Below are 23,991 nucleotides of genomic sequence, written 5' to 3'. Positions count from 1 at the left end.
ATCTACTGGAAATGGAAGAATCAGTGGATGATCGTTTGTTTGGGCCTGCTTATAGCCCTTCACAGCTTAAAGTAAAATGCCAGGATACTGACAATGAGTATGTGTACCAAGGTGACACCTTGGAATATATGGAGGCCGATTTCTCCTTTAAAGATCACCCACCTCCAAGATCTCAATGTTATGAGTCTTTCAAAGAACATTATGATTTTGAAGAAGACGACTATCTGCTGTCTTCACATGAAGATACCATAGCGGTCCTAATGTCACTGGTCACAGATCTTAAACGCATGTTGGATGACTACTATAAACGATTTCCAGAAGCTCATGCTCCTCACACTCCGAGCAAGCAAGAAGGGCGGCAGAGTACACCTCCTGAAGTTTTGAAGCCATCCCTGGCACAACAGAGTCCTAGCTCCAAGGGTAATAACCATTAGGGGTGATTATATCTAGAGTGATTTGGAGGACCAACCAGTGCAAGGAGAGTTGGTGCACGATGTTGTTCCTGCGGGCGCAGAATGGGACTATTACGCCGCGCCATCCTCACCATCTCCGTCACCTTCCCCAGCTAACTCTCCACCGGAGGACATCGGGGGTTTCCACGAGCTGTTGGAACGATCCTCAAAGAGATTCGACCGGCCTCTCCCTGTGAAACAAGCGGAATGTTTTCTTTATGATTTTAAAGATTCCACTAGGAATTCTAAAAGGGCCATCGCGTTGTTGAATTATATTTGGGTGAAGAGGGACTAAAGCTTATGAAAACTCCAGCTTCAGCGATTCAGAGGATGGACAAGTAATACAAAGCCCCGGAGTCTTCTCCGGCATGTCTTATTGGGCACACAAGGCCAGAGTCGGTAGTCATGCAAGCATCCCAAAGATGCTCCACAAAACCTACGGATCCGTGCTCAGGTTCTCCCAATAGGGATGGTCGAAGGATAGATGTTACAAGGAAACAATTTGCAGTGATGGCGGCCACTTCCATCAAGGTATCAAATGCATTAGCCATCTTAGGTTGTAATGACCGCCAGATGTGGTCCGACTTGGCGTCTTTCCTTTCATACAGATCCTACACGAGGGTGCTAGGGCAGCATCAAATATGATTGATATAGTGATGGATATCTCTTCAGTGGCATTCAGGCAAATGGCATAAGCAATGGCTCTACACAGGCAAGGTTGGTTAAAGCCTACCTCGAGCCATCCGTCTGGAGATTCAGGCGAAGATCGTAGACATGCCGTTTAATGGAGAAAATCTGTTCAGGGAGCATATTAACAATGCTCTACAGGGTATAAAGGAGTATACAGAGACGGCAAGGACCCTTGGAATCCTCCAACAACAAAGTTTCAGTCTTTTCGAGGAGGTTGACTAAGGGGTCAATACCAACAGAAATCTTCCTTTCAGTCCTACAAATAACATCCTTACCACCAACAGGGATATCACCAGCATGCAGGTCAGCAACAGTTTTGGACGTCTAATGTGCCCTACCGGCAGCAGACAGCCCGAACGCGGGTTCCTACTTGAGGAATGTCACAGGACAACTCCAGACGTCTGATTGCACCACCTACCTCGTACCGGTACAAACTTCCTCAGAGTCACTACCTGTCTGCGTATTACCATCAATGGCTAAAGATAACTACAGACAAATGGGTGTTGGACATTATTCATCAGGGACACACCCTTGATTATGTCCAGAAGTCTCCTGCACTCCCTCCCGTCTCGAGAAAACACCAACATCTAGCCCTGTTAAAACAAGAAATTTCGAACATGCTTCTAAAAGGGGCGATAGAAAAGGTTCCACAGCAACACCTCTGGAAGGGATTCCACTCAAACTTTTTTCTAATGAAAAAGAAGCAGAGTGCCAAATGGAGTAGGTAATGAATCTCAGGGGTTTGAACAAATATAGCAACAAACAACTCTTCAGGATGCTATTGTTGCATGAGATCCTTTTAATGATCAACAAAGAAGATTTTATGACCTATCTAGATCTCTTGGATGCTTATTTTTTTCCACATCCCTATTCATGTCAAACATCGACGATTTCTAAGGTTCGAGGTAGCGGGGTGCCACTACCAATTCAAGGTACTGCCTTTTGGTCTCCGGTCAACGGGAAGGGTGTTTACAAAATGTATGGTGCCAATAGCAGCGTTCTTGAAACAACAAGGACACCCAGTCTATCCTTATCTCGATGACTGGCTAGTAAGGGGAGCTACATACCACTGTTCAGAAAACTTCTCAAGGGGTTGTCAGCAGCTCTTAAAGACCCTAGGGCTAAGAGTAAATGTAGAGAAATCCTCCCTCATACCATTGCAATCACTGACGTTTCTAGGAGCAGTACTGGACACAAGGAGTGTGAAGGCCTACCCTTCAGAGGAACGCATCCCAAAAATATTAAAGATGACATCGTTAATACAGGGAAAAAAGTCAGTTTAAGTGAGAATATACAAATCCATGATGGGGATGCTCTCCTTCTGCATTCCACTGATCCCAAGCTGCCTGCTGCGCATGAGACTGCTTCAAGAACAACTACATATACAACGAATCCAAGCTTAAGGCTCATTTGAGGTTCTCATTACTATCACTCTAGAAATTCGAAAAGCCCTGTCATTGTTGAAGATAAGAGAAAATATATCTACAATGAAAAATTTCCTAGCTATCATAACAGAAAGTTCCAATTCTATTAAGGACTCGGAGGCGAGGATTATGCTATTCTTTCTTCACTTTATTGAATAGCAGCCATTTGTAGTCACCAAACAACAATAACAAACTACTATTCCCATGAGCCATAGGGAATAAGAAAGAACAATAGAGTGTCCCAGAATAGAGTGTCCATAATTGCACCAATCACTGGCTCCCAACGTTTAGATAGTCCTTTGTCACTGCTCAGCCCTCCTCTTTCGTCGCTCGGTCAGCCACTGGAAACATCAAGACTCCTGTTTGTTGGAATCCCCTGGAAGGAGTAAGAACATAGGTTCAGGCAGTATAATGGCTAAGGATTATACCTGCAGAGGGAAGCTTTGCAACATATAATCAACTGTCCACAGAAGCATATATGAACAAACTTACTTACTCCAGTACGAGGGAGGGAAAACAGCAAGGAACTTGTACCCTGGGTGGGATAATCCTCGCCTCCGAGTCCTTAATAGAATTGAAACTTTCCGTTACGATAGCTAGGACATTTTTCATTCTATGTCAGGACCGGAGGTGAGGATTATGCTCGTTTTAAGCTTACTCACCACTAAGTGAGCCACGTCAACAACCAGTTTGAAGTAAAACCGTTTAAAAGTAGAGTCTGAAGACCAGTCTGCAGCATTCAGAATGTCTTCCAGACGAGCTCCCAGGGTAAATGCTTTAGAGGCCATTGCCCCTCTCACCGAATGCGCTCCAAACGCGCGCAGGTCGATGCCAGCCTCCTGCATGACCCATCGCACCCACCGAGCAATCGTGGGTGATGACACAGCCTTGTGGGGTTTCTTAAAAGAAATGAGCAATTGCCTCGCACCCGGAGTCCGAAACTCCTCAGACATTTCTTCATAAGCCTTGAGACACGCCACGACGCACAACTTTGGTGAGTCCGGAAACGCTGGATATGAGATAGACCTGGTACCGCACTTAGTGCGTCTATGGACAGTGAAAGTAACCCCGTAGGGGAAAAGATTCTACTCGAGACATCCAGGGCTCTGACATCCGAGACTCGCCTGCCCAAGATCAAGCACAGCAGCATAGCTAACTTGGCGGACAGCTCTTTCCGAGACAGAAACCTATTCGGTTGCCAAGACAACAACAAATTGAGCACTCTGTTAACATCCCATAATTGGGAGTAACGCGGTTCCGGGGGCAGAGATAGGCGGATGCCCCAGAGCAGACGACAGACCAAGGGGTGTTCACCCACCGGAGAGCCATCTACAATGGAATGTCCAGCCGAAATGGCAGAGCGAAAGGTATTAACAGTTCGATACGCCAAACCTTCTGCCGCCAGGGAGGCCAAGAAATTTAAGACGGAGGTCACATCCGCTGCCACGGGATTGACACCCCTTCGCAAACACCAACGGCTCCAGGAGGACCGGTATCGCTTGGTGGTGCTGTCCGCCCAGGCACGAGGCATGAACTTCGCAGCCGATTCCGAAAGGCCCTCGACCGACCATCGTCCCCTGTAATCCGCCAGGCCATGAGTGTCAGAGACCCCTGCTCGATAAGGGGGTGAGGATTCTCCTGGGGGTTGCCGCCACCTTCCCCTCCAGCGAGGGGCGAGGACACTCCGCCCGCAAACAATTGCGAGTCGCCGGCTCCAGCAAGCGGCGAATACGAACAGCCACGTACTCTGAGACTTTCGCCGAGGAGGCCCAATCCGAAGATCGAGGATGCAAAACATCATCGGGATTCAACATGTCCGCACATAGGTTTTGCGCACCCGAAGCAGGATCCGGACGAGACGGGAGCCAAGGCCGCGAGGGGCCCGCCGCATCCTCATTATCCCCCTGAAGGTCATCGTCCCCACCAGGAGCCGGGGGTGAAGCTGGAGTAGATGGGCGAGCAGGGGGAGCCAGCTGAGGGACGGTACTAGCCAAAAAGGCTTGCTTAAGTCGGTCAAATGCATCGCTATCTACGCCAGCCGTCTTGGTGCGCTTCGCCGGGGGCTCAGAATCGTTAGGGGGATCATTAGAGGTGGGGGTAGTTAACCCCCGAGAATCTTTGGCTAGGCGGTCACAGGCTTGGTCAATTTTTCGCACCAAACGCTGTTCAAGCGGAGTGACAGCCTGTTCTTCCGCCTTGAGGATAGACGCATCAACTGCGTCATAAATCATTGTCCCATTGAAGGGCCGCCAGGGGATCCTGCTCCCACTGGTCATCCTCAAAGCCTTCCTCCTGGAACTCCATACTAAGCCAGAGAATTGAATGGTTGCTTAAATGAGGGGTTATCCCTCTGCACTATGGGGGGCTGGGTGACAGCCGAATGACAAAATGGGGGGCTACCAAGCACACACAGAGGCGCAGCCCTAGGACCCCAACAGCCCTGGTGCCAAAGTATTGTAAGGGCAGCCTGCAGCAAGCGGGTCCTCAGCAACCTTGTACTGACATACAGACTCCTGTAACGGAGCGTTATTGGCCTATAATTACGGACCCCCACTGGGCAGAACAACGTGTTCACTGCCTAACGGCAGGCACCAACCTGTAAAAACGTCGCTGCAGGCAGGGAAAGACCAGGCTGACGCGGCGGCAGTGCTCCGGGTTCCGACGCGATGCCAGGAATGTGCGGAGTCCAGAGCACACAAGCCGTGTCAAGCGCGTGACCCAAGTGCCCTCTAACGAGGCTGTGCCGCACCGCGGGTCGCCGGCACTGCAATCCAGGCCGCTAGGGAGCTCCGACGCTCCCACGGCCACACACGCGAGTCGCTGAGTAGCGGCGGAGTCGCTATGAAGCTAACAAGAGTTAGGAAAAGCGCAAACACTAATATAATAATACGCGGCGAGCGCGCCAACGAGAGCGCGCGCGCCGCACCACAGCCGCACCACAGAGCAAAAGGCACGATAGAAACAGCATCGCGGCCCCCAACACAAGCGCTGCAACAAAGCCCACATTAACATTAATGTAGAAACAAAGGAGCCGAAAGTAATCACAATATTAACTCATTTAAACTAGCAATCAGCGCACTAGCAAACAGAGTAAGAAATAAACATGGGACTTATCTTGGCTACAAGCAGCGAAGAAAGAGGGGGGCTGAGCAGTGACAAAGGACTATCTACATGTTGGGAGCCTGTGATTGGTGCAATTATGGACACTCTATTCTGGGACACTCTATTGTTCTTTCTTATTCCCTATGGTTCATGGGAATAGTAGTTTGTTATAGTTGTTTGGTGACTACAAATGGCTGCTATTCAATAAAGTGAAGAAAGAATAGCATAATCCTCGCCTCCGGTCCTGACATAGAATTGTATTTTTGAGCCACAAACTCCCAGTTTTGTAATGACTACAGACGCATCTCTACAGGGGTGGGCACATCTGCAAGAACTGGAGATTCGGGTACAATGGAACACGCAAGACGCACCAATGCACATCAGTTCCTTAGAGCTGAAGGCGTTCTTCTTAGGATTACAAGCCTTTCTACCCTGAATCAGTGATTATCCTGTTTTAGTGAGAAGGGACAACACTACTACGATGTTTTACATGCTCAAGCGGGGAGGAACAAGATCGCATATACTATCCTCTCAAGCTCAGGAAATCTGGCAGTGGCTCATAAAGCACAACATCGCTCTTCCATTGGAGCATGTTGCCGAAGTCCACAACACGTGGGCAGACTCCCTCAGCAGATCCTCAAGCCAATGCCGCGAATGGGAGTTGAATCACCGATGGATCACCCATATCTTCACAAAATAGGGAACCCCAAAGTTGGGCCTGTTTGCAACTTGGGAAAACAAAAAATGCAAGACGTTTGCAAGCAGATTCCCCCAGAAGTGTTTGTGGGGTAATGCTCTTCAGCTTTGCTGGATGGGAATGTTTGCCTACGCATTCCCACCTTTCCTTTCATTCCAAGAGTGCTACAAAAGATGAAGTCAAAGTCGTGTCACCTGATTCTAATAGCACCAGCATGGCTGAGACAATTTTGGTTCTCAGAACTTCTACGGATGTCGGTCTCCCCCCCCCCCCCCCCCCCCCCCACATTCAGTTCCCACCTGTTCACAACCTCATATCCATGAAGAAGGGGCAGGTGGTACATCCGCAGATAGACTCTCTGAATATGTCCGCCTGGAACTACATGACTAGGAATTTGAATCCCTGTACATTCCTTAAGATTTTCGAGACATCCTGAGTCATTCAAGGGCAACTACCACCAATAAAACGTATGCCACGAAATGGAAGAGATTCTGCCATTGGTGCATAGCTCACTCGATACATCCATTACAATCAACACTGGATACTACCTTATTTGCTACAGTTAGAAAGAGCGGGTCTGGCCCATTCCTCTATAAAGGTGCATTTAGCTGCAATCTCGAGATACTGGAGGAAGCCAGAACTGGTATCGCTTTGGTCTTCCAGAGTGATGAAGGAATTCATGAAGGGGCTCTTTAGAGTGTTTCCACCTATAAAGCTTCCAGCAATTTCCTGGCAATTAAATACAGTCCTTGCTCAGCTGATGAGGTCACTGTTCAAACCTACTCATAAGGCAGATATGTATCCTAGAAGACTGCACTATTGCTGGCATAGACATCAGCCAGGAGGGTAATCGAAATCCAAGCTTTCTCAATCTTGGAACCTTCTATCAAATTTAAAAAGGACAAAATTGTATTGAGGACACATTTGAAAATCATTCTAAATAAGCCTATTATATTGATAAGGTACTTCAGAGAGCCATCATCCCCAGCAGAAAGGTCAATCCACACGCTAGATGTCCGATGCTGCTTGAGATTTTACATTGAAAGGACAAATATATTTTGAAAATCAAACCAATATCTCATCGCCCTTGCTTCCCCCAGGAAAGGATATGCTCTGTCTCGAAGCAGCATATCCCATTGGATATGTTCAGCTATTGCCTTTTGCCACAACAAGACGGGATATCCGCTGGCGTCAAGAGTGACCGCTCATTCAGCAGGGAAAATGGCTGCCGCCACAGCACTATTTGCGGGATTATCGCTCCCAGACTTTTGTAGAGTAGCGACCTGGTCAAATGTCCATACTTTTACCAAGCACCATTGTTTGGATACAGCATGGAAAGGAGATTCGGTGGTTGGGCAAGCAGTGCTCCATTGACTGTTTCATTAAGGTACTCCTTTTCTCTTTATATCTGTATATATGTTTATGCATATGTCTAATATATATGTGTGTATAATCAAAGCAACTGTTCCCACATAAGAGACCGACTCCAGCACGCTCGGGATAGCTAAGAGGGATTTATTTTCAAGCCGCGTTGATCCAGATAGCGCGTTTCAACTGCACAAGCACTCTTTGTCAAACCTGTTTCGCCGCCATTTTTTTGACTATTTATAGCAAATTCAAATTTTAAAGTGACAGTGCATAAAAGTGAATAAAGTTTGAACAAGGATACAAAAAGTGACAGTGCAACCCTTTACAAACAATGGCATTGACAGAGTAAAAACGATAAACCTTGTTATCTATGTGATATGCAGAGAATATAAAATATGAAACAGAACGTTAGCAAATATGTACAAAATTGTCGAAATAAATTTCCTTTGCCTTACAACAAGAAATGGTATAGAATCGTCAGCAATATTAAGTGTTAAAATCACCTCCTTTTTCATCACAGGCACATGCCCAACTGGCGACATATTTGCACCATCCGACCCAAACTTCCCGGGCCATTCATAACGCTCTAACACCAAATAACATACTCAGTACTCTAGCACAATGTCTGCTCTAAGTCCCGAACAACGCGCTGATCTCGCACCACAGGGACACGGACACCAAAGATAAGTGCTTACTCCGTTTTTATTTCTCTTGACATGGCGGTATGAGGCATTTCGGCCAGCACAGGTGGCCCTGCTCACATACTGCAATGCGCTACAGAGACAGCTGTTATATTCTATTTCCACACCATGTGACTCCTTGTAATCATAATAATGAAAACAGACTACTCTCTTGTGAAAAACAAACTACTTTTTTTGTGCAATCACGGACACTCCAATAATTTTGCTGATACTTTGGTGATAGCTTGGTCTCCTAAATTACATTGATAAAATCCAATTTGAAATTACAAATATATCATTACTAGTCTTGTAAATATATTTCCTAGTTTGGCATTAATGCCTAATTATAATTATAGCTCATCAATTCTGACGTGTCATTGTTAATAAATGTTGAACACGGTTACTTTTCATTCGTATTAATAACTGGAGACATAAATACAATTAAAAATCCTGTAAGAAATATTGTGATAAAATCGATGTTATGATATTTCTCTAATAATAGGAGCATTGCTCTAACACAATCACATAAATATCAGTATAAATGCATGCATTTAAAATCATATATATGCATTAAAGTCCGTGGTTACTTCATCGTAATCTGTAAAGTGCATAGGGCATAGACCTGTATTATGTTTTTTGCTTTTCTTTGATTTCTTTTTAAAGTGCGATAAATATAAAAAGTGCTTGTGCAAAGTGTGTATTTTCCTTAAAGTTCGGATGCTGCCAAAATACTCCGCTAGAAACTCTGCTCCCTGGCACCTGTCGGTATAGGTGTTATTTATTCTGATGCTAATATCCTCCGCCTCCTATAAATATTTATACAAAAAATTGTATATAAATAAAGTGCTTAAAGTGACTCAAAATGTAATTTATAAGGCATATTTGTACCGTACTGATATGTGTATTTTTATTTCAAATTCATATTGTTACCCCTTATTTGAATGGAAAGCGAACTAATGACAGCTGATTTTGGGTTGTCAATCATTTCACTGTTTAAATGTATGTCAGAAATACTCGATGTCAAATATACAAGGTATATATACTCTCTACTGGATATATAGAGATATGTTATGATCTAGTAATGTTGACATAGTAATCTATATAGTCGAGGACTTAAAGAAGGTTGTGTAGATCATCACCCTGGTTCAGACCGTTAGGGGCTCTTGAATCAAGCTCTAGTATAAACTTAGACTCGAGTTGCCTGAGGAGCTTTTCCCTATTGCCTCCTCTCTTTGATGGTGGTACAAAAGGGGGTGGTGATGGACGGAGCATCAGAACCAATCAAACACTCACACCCAGTCAACAGATCTGGGTTTGATCCATCACCGTTCTTTAGCCCACTCTGCCACCCCAGTTCAGACATGGTCATATGCAAATCAGTCTGACCCTGTGCCTCATGGGAACAGTCCAGCCCGAACTGCCAAGCCATGCCTTCCCTGGACCGGAAACAAGCTTCCTAGGACCGGTTTCTGGCATTTCAGCCGTCTTCAGCCAGGCTTGCTTGAATCCAGTGGCAAAGTGAGCAAGGGACTCACGTCTGAGCATACCCTGCCAACTTATGGCGAACAAAGCGGTACAAAAGGGGGTGGTGATGGACGGAGCATCAGAACCAATCAAACACTCACACCCAGTCAACAGATCTGGGTTTGATCCATCACCGTTCTTTAGCCCACTCTGCCACCCCAGTTCAGACATGGTCATATGCAAATCAGTCTGACCCTGTGCCTCATGGGAACAGTCCAGCCCGAACTGCGTTTGTCACCCCGAGTGGGAAGGGTATGCTCAGACGTGAGTCCCTTGCTCTCCATGCCACTGGAATCAGGCTATCCTGGCTGACGAGGGCTGAAAGCCCGAAACCGGTCCTAGGATGCTTGTTTCCAGTCCAGGGAGAACCTGGCTTGGCAGTTCGGGCTGGACTGTTCCCATGGGGCACAGGGTCAAGACTGATTTGCATATGGCTGGGTTCAAACTGGAATGGCATGGTGAGCAAAAAAACGATGGATTTAGGCCCAGATCTCTGTACTGGGGTGAATGTATGACATTGTTCTGCATTCTGTCCATCAATTGTTGTTTTTGCATTTGTCACCCCGAGTGGGAAGGGTATGCTCAGACGTGAGTCCCTTGCTCTCCATGCCACTGGAATCAGGCTATCCTGGCTGACGAGGGCTGAAAGCCCGAAACCGGTCCTAGGATGCTTGTTTCCAGTCCAGGGAGAACCTGGCTTGGCAGTTCGGGCTGGACTGTTCCCATGGGGCACAGGGTCAAGACTGATTTGCATATGGCTGGGTTCAAACTGGAATGGCATGGTGAGCAAAAAAACGATGGATTTAGGCCCAGATCTCTGTACTGGGGTGAATGTATGACATTGTTCTGCATTCTGTCCATCAATTGTTGTTTTTGCATTTGTCACCCCGAGTGGGAAGGGTATGCTCAGACGTGAGTCCCTTGCTCTCCATGCCACTGGAATCAGGCTATCCTGGCTGACGAGGGCTGAAAGCCCGAAACCGGTCCTAGGATGCTTGTTTCCAGTCCAGGGAGAACCTGGCTTGGCAGTTCGGGCTGGACTGTTCCCATGGGGCACAGGGTCAAGACTGATTTGCATATGGCTGGGTTCAAACTGGAATGGCATGGTGAGCAAAAAAACGATGGATTTAGGCCCAGATCTCTGTACTGGGGTGAATGTATGACATTGTTCTGCATTCTGTCCATCAATTGTTGTTTTTGCATTCGTCACCCCGAGTGGGAAGGGTATGCTCAGACGTGAGTCCCTTGCTCTCCATGCCACTGGAATCAGGCTATCCTGGCTGACGAGGGCTGAAAGCCCGAAACCGGTCCTAGGATGCTTGTTTCCAGTCCAGGGAGAACCTGGCTTGGCAGTTCGGGCTGGACTGTTCCCATGGGGCACAGGGTCAAGACTGATTTGCATATGGCTGGGTTCAAACTGGAATGGCATGGTGAGCAAAAAAACGATGGATTTAGGCCCAGATCTCTGTACTGGGGTGAATGTATGACATTGTTCTGCATTCTGTCCATCAATTGTTGTTTTTCCTCTCTTTGATGGTAGCACTGACCCAATTACAAAACATTTCAGGCATTCTAAACTATTGTCATGTTGTGCCTTGAAATATCTGGCCACGGGATATGTCGGGTCGGAATTGACTATGGCCCTCAGATGCTGCAGAATTCAGAAGTGCACCTGCAGTTTTGTACTCCCTACGTACTGATATACACATGTGCATGTTAAAACATATACTGCAAACTTAGGCCTGCAGTTGTACATAGCTCTCAATGAAATCAGTTTGTTATTAAATGCAAAGGAATATTCAAAAGTGTTTTTAACAAATTTACACGCTCTGCATGAGTTACATTTGTAAAACCCTTGCTTCAATGATAACCAATTTCTTGTAGCTACAGGTACATGGATGGGTATTTCTGGGCTCGTCGGGCCCGATTCACAGAACTAACTTAAGACAAAATCCTAAACTTACTACCATTTTGGTATTCACAGAAGGCACTTACTCATTTCGGTATTCACAGAAGTTAGGACTCCTAACTTTAGGACTCCTAAATGCCTTCTGTGAATACCGAAAGTCTTAAAGTTAGGATTTTTCTCAGTTTAGGAGTAGTAAAGTTAGGACTCCTGATTTTAGCGCATCCAGTTGACGACATGACTGTCAAAATATTCCTTGTGTGCCACCTGAAGGACCTGCTCCTCCCACAGCCCCACGTGTAAACACGCGTATCTCGGGGAGAAACAGGCCCCCATGGCTACTCCTCTAAGTTGTTGAAACACTTTGTTATTAAACATGAACTAATTATTGTAAAGACAAAAAACAATCCTCTCTAAGATCAATGCATTATGTATAACGGTTGTTTGTTCAAATAGTGCTCTACAGCTCTAAGTTCGACAACATGGTTAATACTAGTATACAATGCTGAAATGTCTAATGTGATTAATAAGAACCCATCGGACCAGGGAACCTTTTTCAATTTGCTTAAGAAATGGCTAGTATCACGAATATATGAGGGCAACGTCCGTACAAATTCTTGCAGGTAATAGTCAACATATTGTGATACTTTTTCCAACAGTCCTCCTCCCGCCGAAATGATGGTTCTTCCTGGAATCAGGAGTGACTTTCTTATGTATTTTTGGAAGAAAGTATATGACTGGAGTTATTGGAAAATCATTTCGCAAGAATAAAAATTAATCATTGGAAATAAGCCTCTCTCTTTTCCATTTCATTAGAAGTTTGCAAAAAGTCTCTTTAATAATTTTCAATTGGAGAACATTGGACTTTTTATAACATTATAAATCATCCAAATGTCTATGTGCTTCTAGCAGGTATTCAATCTTAGGCCAAAGAACAATGTTCCTACCTTTGTCCGATTTGTTATTAATCACATCATTGTTATTCTGTAATTTCTTGATTTGTTCCTGATATTTCTTATCCTTGTATTTCATGGATCTTACTTTCCTTTGTGTTTAAATTTCTAATTTCTTGAGTGCGTCAACAACGACATTATGATGGATATCAATGACAATGGAATCCCAAGGCATATTGGGGATGAATGTAGACGCCGGCTTGAAAGGACTTGGGGTCACCACAGATGGAGCAATGCCTGCTTCTGCAAGAACATTTTGAGTTGAGGGTATCGTGTCCTCTTCTGTGTTATCTTGTGCCAAGACATTAAGTGTTCTGAGAGTAGGTATGTCAGATACCATCAAGTTGGAAGGATTGGATACAGATGCCCGTGGTGTGGCTAACCTGGTATATGCCGATTTTTTTTTTTTTTTTTTATTATTTTTTTTTTTTATGGCAAAATATTTAGTGAGTTTTAACTTTCTGATAAATTTAAACACGTCTACTCGTGTTTGCACATAGTTAAAGTTACTTTTGGGGCAGAATGACAGCCCCAAAGAGTATTTGTGTCTCCGCTGCATCCAACGTGACATCTGATTAGTTGATGACTGTATTCTCGCTCTTTATTGTTGCTTTTTCTTCTAATGGTTGTTTTTGTTGCCTTTTGTTTCTTGAGTTTGATGCATTGCCGCCTTGCCCGCCTTCTTTGATTACGTCTTTTTCTTGTATCATCTGGAAATTCCGTGGCTTTAACATTTGGTGACGTTCCCATCTTAAAAAATCAAGTTCCTCCGCCAAGGTCAATTTCCCATATCTTTGCTGCCTAGGCCTAACATGGTGTTAGAATTTTCTGATTCAGTTTCACTTGGAATTGAGCTGGCATCAGATGTGGACGCTGAATAAGATCCATTATCATGATTGATGATAGTTGCCTGTTGTTGTTGTGTTGGATTATTATTAGTGAAGTGCTTCCGCTTCATAGAATCATATTTTTTGGAAAAGGTGAGATTTTGACCTGATTCATAGTCTAATTTATCACGAGCAAACTTAAAAGCTTTTCTCGTTTTGATTATCTCCTCTTGTTTCTTGATTCTCATATTGATGTCATTCCTGGTTTTGACTATCAGGTCTTTTAAATCAGATTTTTCCAATTCTGTATTTATATTCACAATTTTCCTAAGTATCGTTTCTCTATCCGAACGTGCATTCTTCACTAAAATAAGGACCAGTCTCAGCGATGCCTCGAGATTGCTCTCAGTCCATTCTTTTAACATGTTGGGGTCGGGGTTTTCGAAGCTGGGGGCTATCATAATTCGCAGTCCTCGCGGGATACGCTCCACTTCTTCATACTTCTCTAATGACTTCTGTTCCCACCACTTAGTCATTTCGGTTTTCATCAGTTTTTCTAATGCCATTAATTTGTTTTTTGGAAGAGGATGTTACTTTTCTGTTGCGTCTAACCTCTTGTGTTGTCGGTAAGTTATCAAATATTTCTTTAGCTGCTGCTTCTCGTTCCTGCAGGGTGTCGTCCGCCATATATAGAATATATATAGTCATAGGGATACTTGGGTATACTGTTATATGCATGAGTTTTTTTCTGAATGTGTTCGCTATGTATTTTTACATTGTGACATATAGACTCTATTTTTTTCTTTAATAGGGGTTATTAAAATGTTTTGACCTTAAGAAAAGAAAGTGTCCATGCCTTAAATGCTTTTCTGAAAGGGTCCTGTACTGCCTGCTATTCTGATTGAAGCATGTGAATCTTTGAAAGATTCAGTACTGGAGAAAAAACAAATTACTTACCTGTACACTGTGGTTCTCCAGTACTGACATCTTTTATAGATTCACATGCGTCCCTCCCACTTCCCCGTTTAAGGCTGGTCACTTCTACCTCATGACGCTTAGCTGTGACTTGAAATCTGAGGAATGGTGGTGCTGCAGAGGCTTGTGGTCTCAGGGCTGGTGTCTCATCGGCTGAAAGTTGGACCTTATAATTTGTGCTTGCTGCATCTTCTTTTGAATGCACATTTGTTGATCTGGCTTTGTTTTTGTTTTGTTGCAGTTGAATGAAAATAACTTTTTTTAATGTGAATTTACATAGTCTGGTTTCATGGCCAACATCAGTCAATATTCAAAACATTTCACGAGAATGTCATTCCTGGCTCTGGATCATGCTGAAATTAATATATTACCCTTTATTGGAAATTATCTTTGTCCCAGCTTTAAAGTTGATACCTTGCATTGTCCAGAAATACTGCATTTAGCATGTCAAACGCCTGCCTGTTGTTCTGCTGTGCCGCCATGGTTGCTGCATGCCTGGGCAGTGTTCTGCACAATCACATTGAATATACTGACTGACATCCTATTTGAGCTCATCTCTCACAAGCCCATAGTACTTAGAAGAAGTAATGTCAATACGATTTTTAAGTAGTGTTTTTCGGGCAGGCCTGTCATTTGATGAAATGTGCTTGTTCTGCTTTCAGATTCAGTTGTGGTGGCGTCTGGGCCGAACCATGCTGCTTTTGGGCTGGACACGTTGGAGGAACAGGAGGAGAAGGAACGTTTCTTTTCTAGACTCGAGAGAGGGGCGTCATCCACCATCGATTATTCTCGATTAAACAAGGAGCTGGATTCTGCAGACTCCATTCAACTCGCAGCCTTGATTGGGTAAAAAAACGAAGAAAGAGGAACCATTTTGTTTATTTATTTTATTCTGGTCCCACACTTCATGTATTTATGTGTAAAAATACGTGGCCAATGTCGTTAGAAGTAGTGGGCTTTCGACTGATCTGTGGCCTGAGCTGTTGTTCCCACATGCATACATCAGAACCTTCTCTTGTCTGCAGGGCTCGACCAGGAATTGTAGGGTTGAATAGTTTTACATTACACAGTCCGTAATTGTTGATGGCATCCGTGCACTGCTTCTACGGAGTGCTTAATATGTGTCCCGGCTGTGCAGGTGATGAGCACCGGCACTCATTTATCAAGAATGGGCCTTATATTTCCTTCATCAGACTTCGACCCAGAGCAAGAAAGAGAATGGCAGAAAAAGGAGAAGGAAAGAGGAAGCGACAAATAGGCAGACGGTGACAAATGGAAAAGCAGGTGTGGAAATCAACCTGCAAGAGTGAGATTAAGACTAAAGACAAAAGAATCACAGGGTGGTGGAAGAAAGAGTTGTGGGTAGAATCAAGACTAGGTAGCATTGGTATTCGACATTCAACAGCATCTCTGGTATACTCCTAAGGAAAACTTTGGCCCCCACATACTTGTTTTTTTTCACAAGTTAAAGACGATTGTGCATGTTAATTCAATGTGCTGCCTGAAAGTGTCTTTACGCACTGTCCTTAGCAATATATTTCACAGCTACTGGTATTACCCTGAATCTTATGAAGTATGGAAATTTTCAACGAAGTAAAGCTGGGCGGCTCACTCTGTAGTGGCTTAAACATCTTCAGTACGTTGAGAAATGAGCATACTTTATGATTTAATGGTCTGCTGTAATTTTTATGTAATTTATTCCCTAGGTCAGAGGCCTGTCCCGTTGGCACCTCTCATTATCCTGTTGCCTGGTCTACTGGGGATATCTTCCCTGTTTCAAAACATTTCATTTACATTTCAGATCCGTTCTGAAAAAAGTGTCTGTTACTAAGGGCATTTTTAGGTCTCGCCTGACCCAACGCATGCGCTGGTCTGGCGAGACTTATTGAGAGGGCTCCAAAAAGTGCTACCAGGCCAGCCTAGAGCTTACAGTACATGTGCGCGGTCGCGCGCACCGCGCTTTACCGCAATTACTTTCACTTTCGCGGCCGCTTTGCTTAGCCAATAGGTCTCGCTTTTGGGACCTTTTAAGTATTTAGTTATGCAACTGTTGCATGGCTAAACACTTATAAGGTCCCAAAGGCGAGACCTATTGGCTATGCCAATGCTTGTTTTGATAGCGGGCGGTTGGACCGCTGCCCGCTATAATGCGGTCAGGAGACCGCCCCACAAGCAGGTGCCAGTCCGACAGCCCAATTACGATGCGGCCGCCGGATTGGCAGTGACAAAGTGCTCATTTTCATGGCAGCTTGTGCTGCGACCCAGAAAAAGGGCCATAGCACAAGCCGCTGTGAACAGGAGCACATCTGTGGACTGTGTGCCATGCACCATGTGATGAATGGCACACAGTGAATGGATGTGAGTGGGGGCACTACATCTGCCCCCAGGGCCACTTTGCTGTGGCCCAGGAGGGACGGGGTCCCTGTTTGAGGCCCTCCTTTCCGTTTCCGACAGCCTGTACATGGCGGTGTTCCCGCCACGAACAGACTGTCTGAAAGGGATAGCGTTATCCCGACCGGTGCCTGGCTCTGCACCGCCTCCATTCAGGACTACGATTCCGACCGCCGCTCCGTCGGGCTCTGAGGTCCTCTCAGAGGCGTCAGTCTGTCTCCTGACAGAATAGGGGTCGACTGCCAGCATTGTAATGCGACAGTCGGACCGAAGAGCTGTCGGTGGTGGGACCGCATACAGATAGCCTGTCGGGGGCGGTCCCACCGCCATCGTATTAAGGGCCTTAGTGAGAGCTGCAGGTGTTGCTGCAAAATCCATGCTCAATTTGTGCTTGTGGTTGCCTTTACTTGGCCCAGCATTTCATACCATCAGCTCTATTACAAAGTTGTGCAATAGCACGGTCCACCACGTGGTGGTGGTTGTGTACTAGTGACTCTGCTTCACTATGACCTGCCTCCTCCTTACTCTATGTTTTGCGCACTGTTGTGGCTTAATATGCCAGTACATTGAGCCAATGGTATGCTGATGCATCACGGGCTGTGATCACTGATGCAACCAATCAGAAACCGACTCACTTTAAAGGAAGGAATGAGGTACGCACAGACCTGCACGGTCAGTGGTCTTTCAGTTGATTGACCATGATCTCCTCTACAATGTCAGAGGTGATGACTGCTGATATCAGCGCTTTCACCCAGCTGCTATGCACGAGTCCCAAGGGTCAGTACTGCAGTGCAAGCCCTTTATAACATCTGGACTGCCTTCAAAAAGCGCTTAATGTTTGCGCAACATAGCACCAACTTTCTCCACCATTTGATTTTCTGGTGTTTCTTAATTGCATAGTACAACTTATTTTGCACATTGTAGCAGCCATGTTACTCAATCACATAGTTGAGGCAGAGTTCCATCAGCATAGTTGGTCCATGCTACCCACCAAGCCCAGTTTAACCGTAGCTTATGCAGAAAGAAATATACACATTGCTCGAGACAGACAGATATACTGGCCTTGCTTGCATTTATCCGCACCTGTGACCATTCCTGTTTTGGTTTTTCTTATCTTTGTCTGTGCCTCACTTAATTGTCTCCCTACGTCTACATTTTTGCCTTTTCAATCTTTTAATGTGGCATATGTGTACGGCGCATTGTGCTCTATTTTGCTCTGCTGTCTGAACCAAATAAACATTCTTGATAGTAGAGGCTGTTAGTATACAACCTTAATATCGTGCCTTGTCTCTAATTAACGTAGGAATTCACAATTTACTAAACTGTACCGCAAGTAAAGTTGTTTACTGCAGCCTTGGTTCCTCTAGCCCATTCCTAAAACAAGGCAGGTAGCATGTGTATTTCGATTTTCAATTCAAAGCAGCTCACTTCAAGGTACAGGCTTGTTATTCAACAGTGAGTCCATTAATGTCCTAATCAGAATTCAAGCAAGTCCATATTCACTTCAAGCCTTTTAAATGAGAGCCTTGCATACTGTCTGTAGGGAAACCGCCTTAACAACACGGGCTCAGCCACGCGTGCCCTTTCCCCGCAAGCAGAACCACGCCTACCTTAACAGCACATATGGGTGGTTAAGGCAATTTGCGCTCTAGATTCAGAGCAGATGGCTGGCACAGGAAGACATCATGAGGAAAGATTGGAAGAGTAAGCGGTGAGGTAATTGGGGCTGGGTCTTGAGGGTGGGGGGTAGTTTTTAGGGCTCGGGGTGATTGGGTTGTTTATAGGGCAGGGAGTAGTTTTAGGGCGCAGGGCAGGGGAGCTGGATCAGGGTATTTTATGGGTGTAGGGGGACAGTTTTTAAGGCTCAGGGCGGGGGAGGGGCAGTTTTCAGAGATGGGGGCAGTTTTAGGCCTCGGGAAGGAGGGACTGGGTCAGGGTAGTTTACAGGGGTAGGAGCCAATTTGGGTCTGGGGTTGGGGTAGTTTTAAGGGCATGGTGACAGTTTATAGGGCTCAGGGCAGTGGAAAAGGAAGTTTTAAAGACTTTGGGCAAGTTTAGGCCTCAGTCAGAGGGGCTGGTTCGGGGTACTTCACTGATGTAGGGGACAGTTTTTAGGGCTCAGGACGGGGAGGCTGGGGTTGGGGTCGTTTTTGGGGCGTGGAGTTAATTTTTAGGGCTCTGGGCGGTGGAAAAGGGACAATTTTCAGGGCTGGGGCAGCAGTATGACCTTTAGCACTCATGTCCCTTTACCAATCATGTCTTTATCACTAAATTGCGTGGTAAAGGCATGCGTTGTAAAGCCGCAGTCGTAGTTAAGACTGCATGGTTCAGGTATGCATTGTTCAGGCATGCGTTGTTCCATCATACAACCCTGTAGGGAAACCTCGTTCTACAAGTATAGACTATAACTTCTAACTAGTCTGGGGCTAGTTCCGTTGACCCTTTTTCCCCATACAATCCAGATTTTGTCCATTCACGGTGAAGACCACTTCCTAATCTTCATGCTGGTGCACGTTTATTCCATCTCCATGTTTTGTTAGTCACTCTTTTGCCCATACACAAGCTTTGTATTTTCCAGTCTCATTCAAATCTACCAGTGTCTTCAATAAAGGCTTCCAGAAACAGGAGAAGTAGAGCAACAATTAGTGCAACATTTTCTACTGAAGTTCTCTCTATCATATTTAAAACCTTGAAAAAAAATTGATATGTAAGTTCTTCCTCCCCTTCTGTAGAGACTATATTACCCAGGTATTTCAGTGAGGTTTTTTTATGTCCATCTTAGTCTAAACGTTTCATCTAGAACATACAATAATCTGTTTATGCAGTCACTTTGATGCTGTTGTTTCCTGGCTCTTTACCTTTCTCAATTTGCCTATATTCCTTCCACCAAACATGCCAAGCCCCTGCCGTGCCATCTAAGTGCACCCTCACACAATCCTTTTTCTGCCAAATGATGTAGATTGGAACCTGCTGCTTTTGTTCTTAGCAATTTCTTACTTAAAATACAGGCCTAGAACTTTAGTTGTTTTTTTGTATTATTTTTTCCACATTTTCCACCCATCTTTTGCTCTGATAGCCAACGCTCAGTACTTGGGCTTTAACCCATGCAATCTGATGTTTGCAGTAGTTGACCCACATAACCTCAACATCTTGTGCTTTGACAACCATCACTAGCGCTCTATGTGCTACCCTCGGTTTGAGGTCACACCAGACATGCTTGGTTGTCTTGCAGACCAAGGCTGCATCGATCACTACAGAGATATTTGATGCCATTACCATGATGTAAAATGGGGGATTAAGTATATCGGTTTGGGTACTAAACAGGGTACCAATTACACTTTCTGCCAGTGAGGTAGCCAGGCAACCCTACCTAGATCTTCTCACTCCCACGTTGAGACCTACCTCAATGACTTTAAGTGAATGGTGTTTGGGAGTATCACTCCCTCTGCCCTGCAGCCAGTGGAGATCCTTGGTGAAGTTAGAAGCACAGGAGGCAAGCCCTCCCTTGTATATTGGCATACTCTTAGCCTCCCCCGAAAACACGTAGGGTACAAGAAGCAAAAGCACATAGATGAGACTAATCCTGCTGTGCTTGTTTCTGTCTAACCACTAGCTACTCTAGTCCTGTTGAAACGTCTCCATGACCCATCTCCTGGGGTGCCTGATCTCGCTGGTATTTCGTAGAACATGGGGAGCCATTTATTATGATGTCTAATATCTTCTCTCGATGTCCTTGAGTACTCAGCGACAGTGCTCTCTACAACTGTCAGATGGGGTTTTGTAGGGTAAATGCTGAGCAGTACAGGTATGAGGAACAGAAACAGTTATCTATCTCCCCATGCCCTTTCCACCTGCTTTCTCTCATCTCACGCTCTTTTTTTAAGTTTTGAGAATGCTTTATTAAGAAAATCCAAAAGGCCATACATTATATGAAATCATTATAAATAATCCGAGCAATATTGGCATGTGAAAGATCAACAACCAACTTAAGAAATACTAAACAGAATTCATAGAAACGTGAAATCCCAATGCTTGAATTGTAAGATAAATATTACAAGAGAGAAGAAAACCAACACTTTTTTGCATTTTGTAAGAAGAAAAAGGAGGAAAGAAAGGCAAGAGAAAGAAAGAGAAGAAAGAGAAAAGAACTACAAATAAATAAATCTGGAGCATGCAATTAATATAATTGTAATAAACACTCCAACAGCTGAAGAACCACATTTCTCCAGTATTGGATCTTTCATAGATTCACATGCTTGAATCACCCCAGTCATCGTAGTGGGAATCCCACGGTATACATATGAAAGCAGTAGATAAAACTGATATAGGCTACCATGCAATGAATAGTCACTGCAATAGCCCATCCACTTTCTTTTGTAAAAAAGAACCAAACTTAAGCAACAGCCAATCAGGCGATGGCACCCTCTAGAACAATCCCAAGAGAGGCTAAGTTCCTCAGATTTTCTTCCGCACGTCTTGTGAAAGGGAGTCTCCCTGAGCTCTCCGCTCGGTTTTCTCTTGTTATCCAGTTTTCCAATCAGTTATCTAACCAATATGTCGGAATCTTCAAAGAAAGGTCTCTTCAGGTTGTGTGGATCATGTGGTAAGAAGAGGCTGCATGCTGAGGATCCACATAAGAGCTGCATCTACTGCCTTTACCCTCAACATTAGGTAAAAGACTGCAAAATCTGTAGAACTTGCTCTACAAAAACCCTCAAGGATAGAGAGGGTAGATTATTGATTTGGCTACAAAAACTTAAATCTAAATCTGACGTCATCTCTGAGGATGAGGAGAGCTCTACCTTGCAGGCTTCTAAGGAAACACCCAAAAGGAGAGCGAGACCTCTTGAATCTCCTGAAGTTTCCAAGAAAAATACTTCAAAATGGTCTCGTCAGAAGATGCAGGCACCTCACAAAAAGGAAAGCCATAAGAAGGAAAAACCCTCTTCTATTCACTCTATAAACATTTCTGTGTCTAAAAAGCTTGTGTCACCAACGGCGTTAACTTCTGGATCACCGTCGATGCAAAAATCACCTTCTAGACAAGTTTGTCCTACCTCGTGGAAAAAATCTACATCGTGGACGATGGACTCGACGACAGTCCCGCCGACTACACCTCCAGTGACGACGATTGGTACACCGCCAACAACATCATCGCCAACGGCAACTCTGACAACAACGTCCTCGTCGACGACGGTTGTTCCGTTGACGATCTCGTCTATGACCGCGTCAGCAACAATCTCGTCTACGATACTGACGATGACTTCATCCGTTCCTATCATGTCCTCGTCAACGACGCAGACTCCACTACTGTCGATGAAGCTGATGACGCTTTATCTCACGCCTGCTCATAAGCGTCCATCCACCTCACAGCTTACGCCTATGTACCCGTCGACGATGTTCTTGTCGACTGAACCATCGAGGCAATTTTTGCAAAATCCAGCAATAATATCACCTTTACCACCTTCAACCTTTTTTCGAGGAGTCTGATGATGATGGGATGTTTGGACCTGCTGATAGTCCTTCTCAATTACATGTTAAATATCATGAGGAAGATGACGACGAATCTGAGGGATACTACCAACAAGAATATAACCCTATTCATGCAAAGATTCAGTATATGGAACCAGTTAATGAACCTATGGTCCACCTTCCTGTTACTTTGGTACAAGACCTTCAGGATTTATTACATGACTATCGACAACTAATTTCAGTGAGTTCAAAGCGCGTTGACTGGTTTTATTGCTGTCCAAATAGGTGCCCATGTGGATGGGATACCACTCTGGCTCACCAAACACTTTGCTTGTTAATTGTTACAAATACGAAGTGAATATAGTAGGTACACCATTTGGCTTTGGCCTCTGAATTAAAATTGAATGACCATCACTATAAAAAACTATCAGAGGCAATGTGGATTTATCAAATTCTGGTTAAGAAACTAGACCGAACCAGAGCGAAAAATTTATTTTCTATGTTTATAAATGTGTTATGAGCTGTTTGTATACCTAAAACATTTGTGTGTTATATAATTTTTAATGTTGTTGTGTCTTCAGTGTATGTTATATTTTATAAACATGTATGTTGAAAATTTAAAAGAGAATCTTCTTCCTAAAAAATAAGGTGAAGAGATTGAAACTAACTAAAAGGAATCAAAATAAAAAGCGTTTTCAGATCAAATTGTTTAGGTAATTTTGGACTTGGTATGAAAGGTTGATTGAAGGAGCATCATTACTGGCATATTTTGTGGTTCTAATTGGGTCCGGCCTTACTGATTAAGGGCCAAACCCTTTTTGTTATTGTTAATAGAAAGAGCAGCATCATATTTCCAACTGTCTTTAACGGTCAAACAATCAGACTGCTTTCTCTATGATTTCAAAGATCTAGCCAGGAAATCTGTTAGGTCTATACCCATTGTAGATCACATATGGGAAGAAGGTATAAAGGTAATGAGGACACCTGCCACAGTTATCCCTGTCTTACCCAGGATCGACAAAGTATAAAGCTCCGGATGATGCTCCAGCTTGTCTAGTAGGACATTCTAAGCTTGACTCAGTTATCTTGCAGGCCGCTCAATGGAGATCGAGGAACCCTCTAGCGCCCATTACTGCTCCACCTGACAGAGAAGGAAAGCGCTTAGATAACATCGGAAAAAGATTCACAACCACATCAGGTGCGACTGTTTGTGCTGCCAACGCTTTTGCAATTTTAGCCAGGTACAATCGGCAGATGTGGTCGGACTTTGCTAATTTCTTAGATCTCCTTCCAGTGGATAAAAGGATAGAAGCAAGAAAGATCCTGCTTGAGGGGGAAAGATCTGCATCCAAAATCATTGATGCTTCTATGGATATGGCTTCCTTAGCCTTTCGTCAGCTTGCTGGAGCTGCTGTCCTCAGATGCCAGAGTTGGCTGAAAGCAACTATGTTCCGCCCTGAGGTGCAAAGCAAAATTTTGGACATGCTATTTGATGGTGAAACACTCTTTGGCAACCATATTGATGACGCT

General features: G+C 44.5%; 1 protein-coding gene across 4 annotated transcripts in view; it reads left to right on the top strand.

The window, feature by feature from the left end:
- CEP162 (centrosomal protein 162) overlaps positions 1–23,991 on the top strand; it is an 857,607-nt gene that overhangs the window by 158,835 nt on the left and 674,781 nt on the right. For all 4 annotated transcript variants that reach the window (XM_085611039.1, XM_085611040.1, XM_085611038.1 and 1 more), the window contains exon 5: positions 15,261–15,444. In XM_085611039.1, the coding sequence (XP_085467165.1) occupies positions 15,261–15,444 (184 nt within the window). The remainder of the gene's footprint in view (positions 1–15,260; positions 15,445–23,991) is intronic.

The sequence above is a fragment of the Triturus cristatus genome, chromosome 6 (genome assembly GCF_964204655.1).
Source record: "Triturus cristatus chromosome 6, aTriCri1.1, whole genome shotgun sequence".
Lineage (NCBI taxonomy): Eukaryota > Metazoa > Chordata > Amphibia > Caudata > Salamandridae > Triturus > Triturus cristatus.
This window is presented reverse-complemented; position numbering and strand designations above follow the sequence as displayed.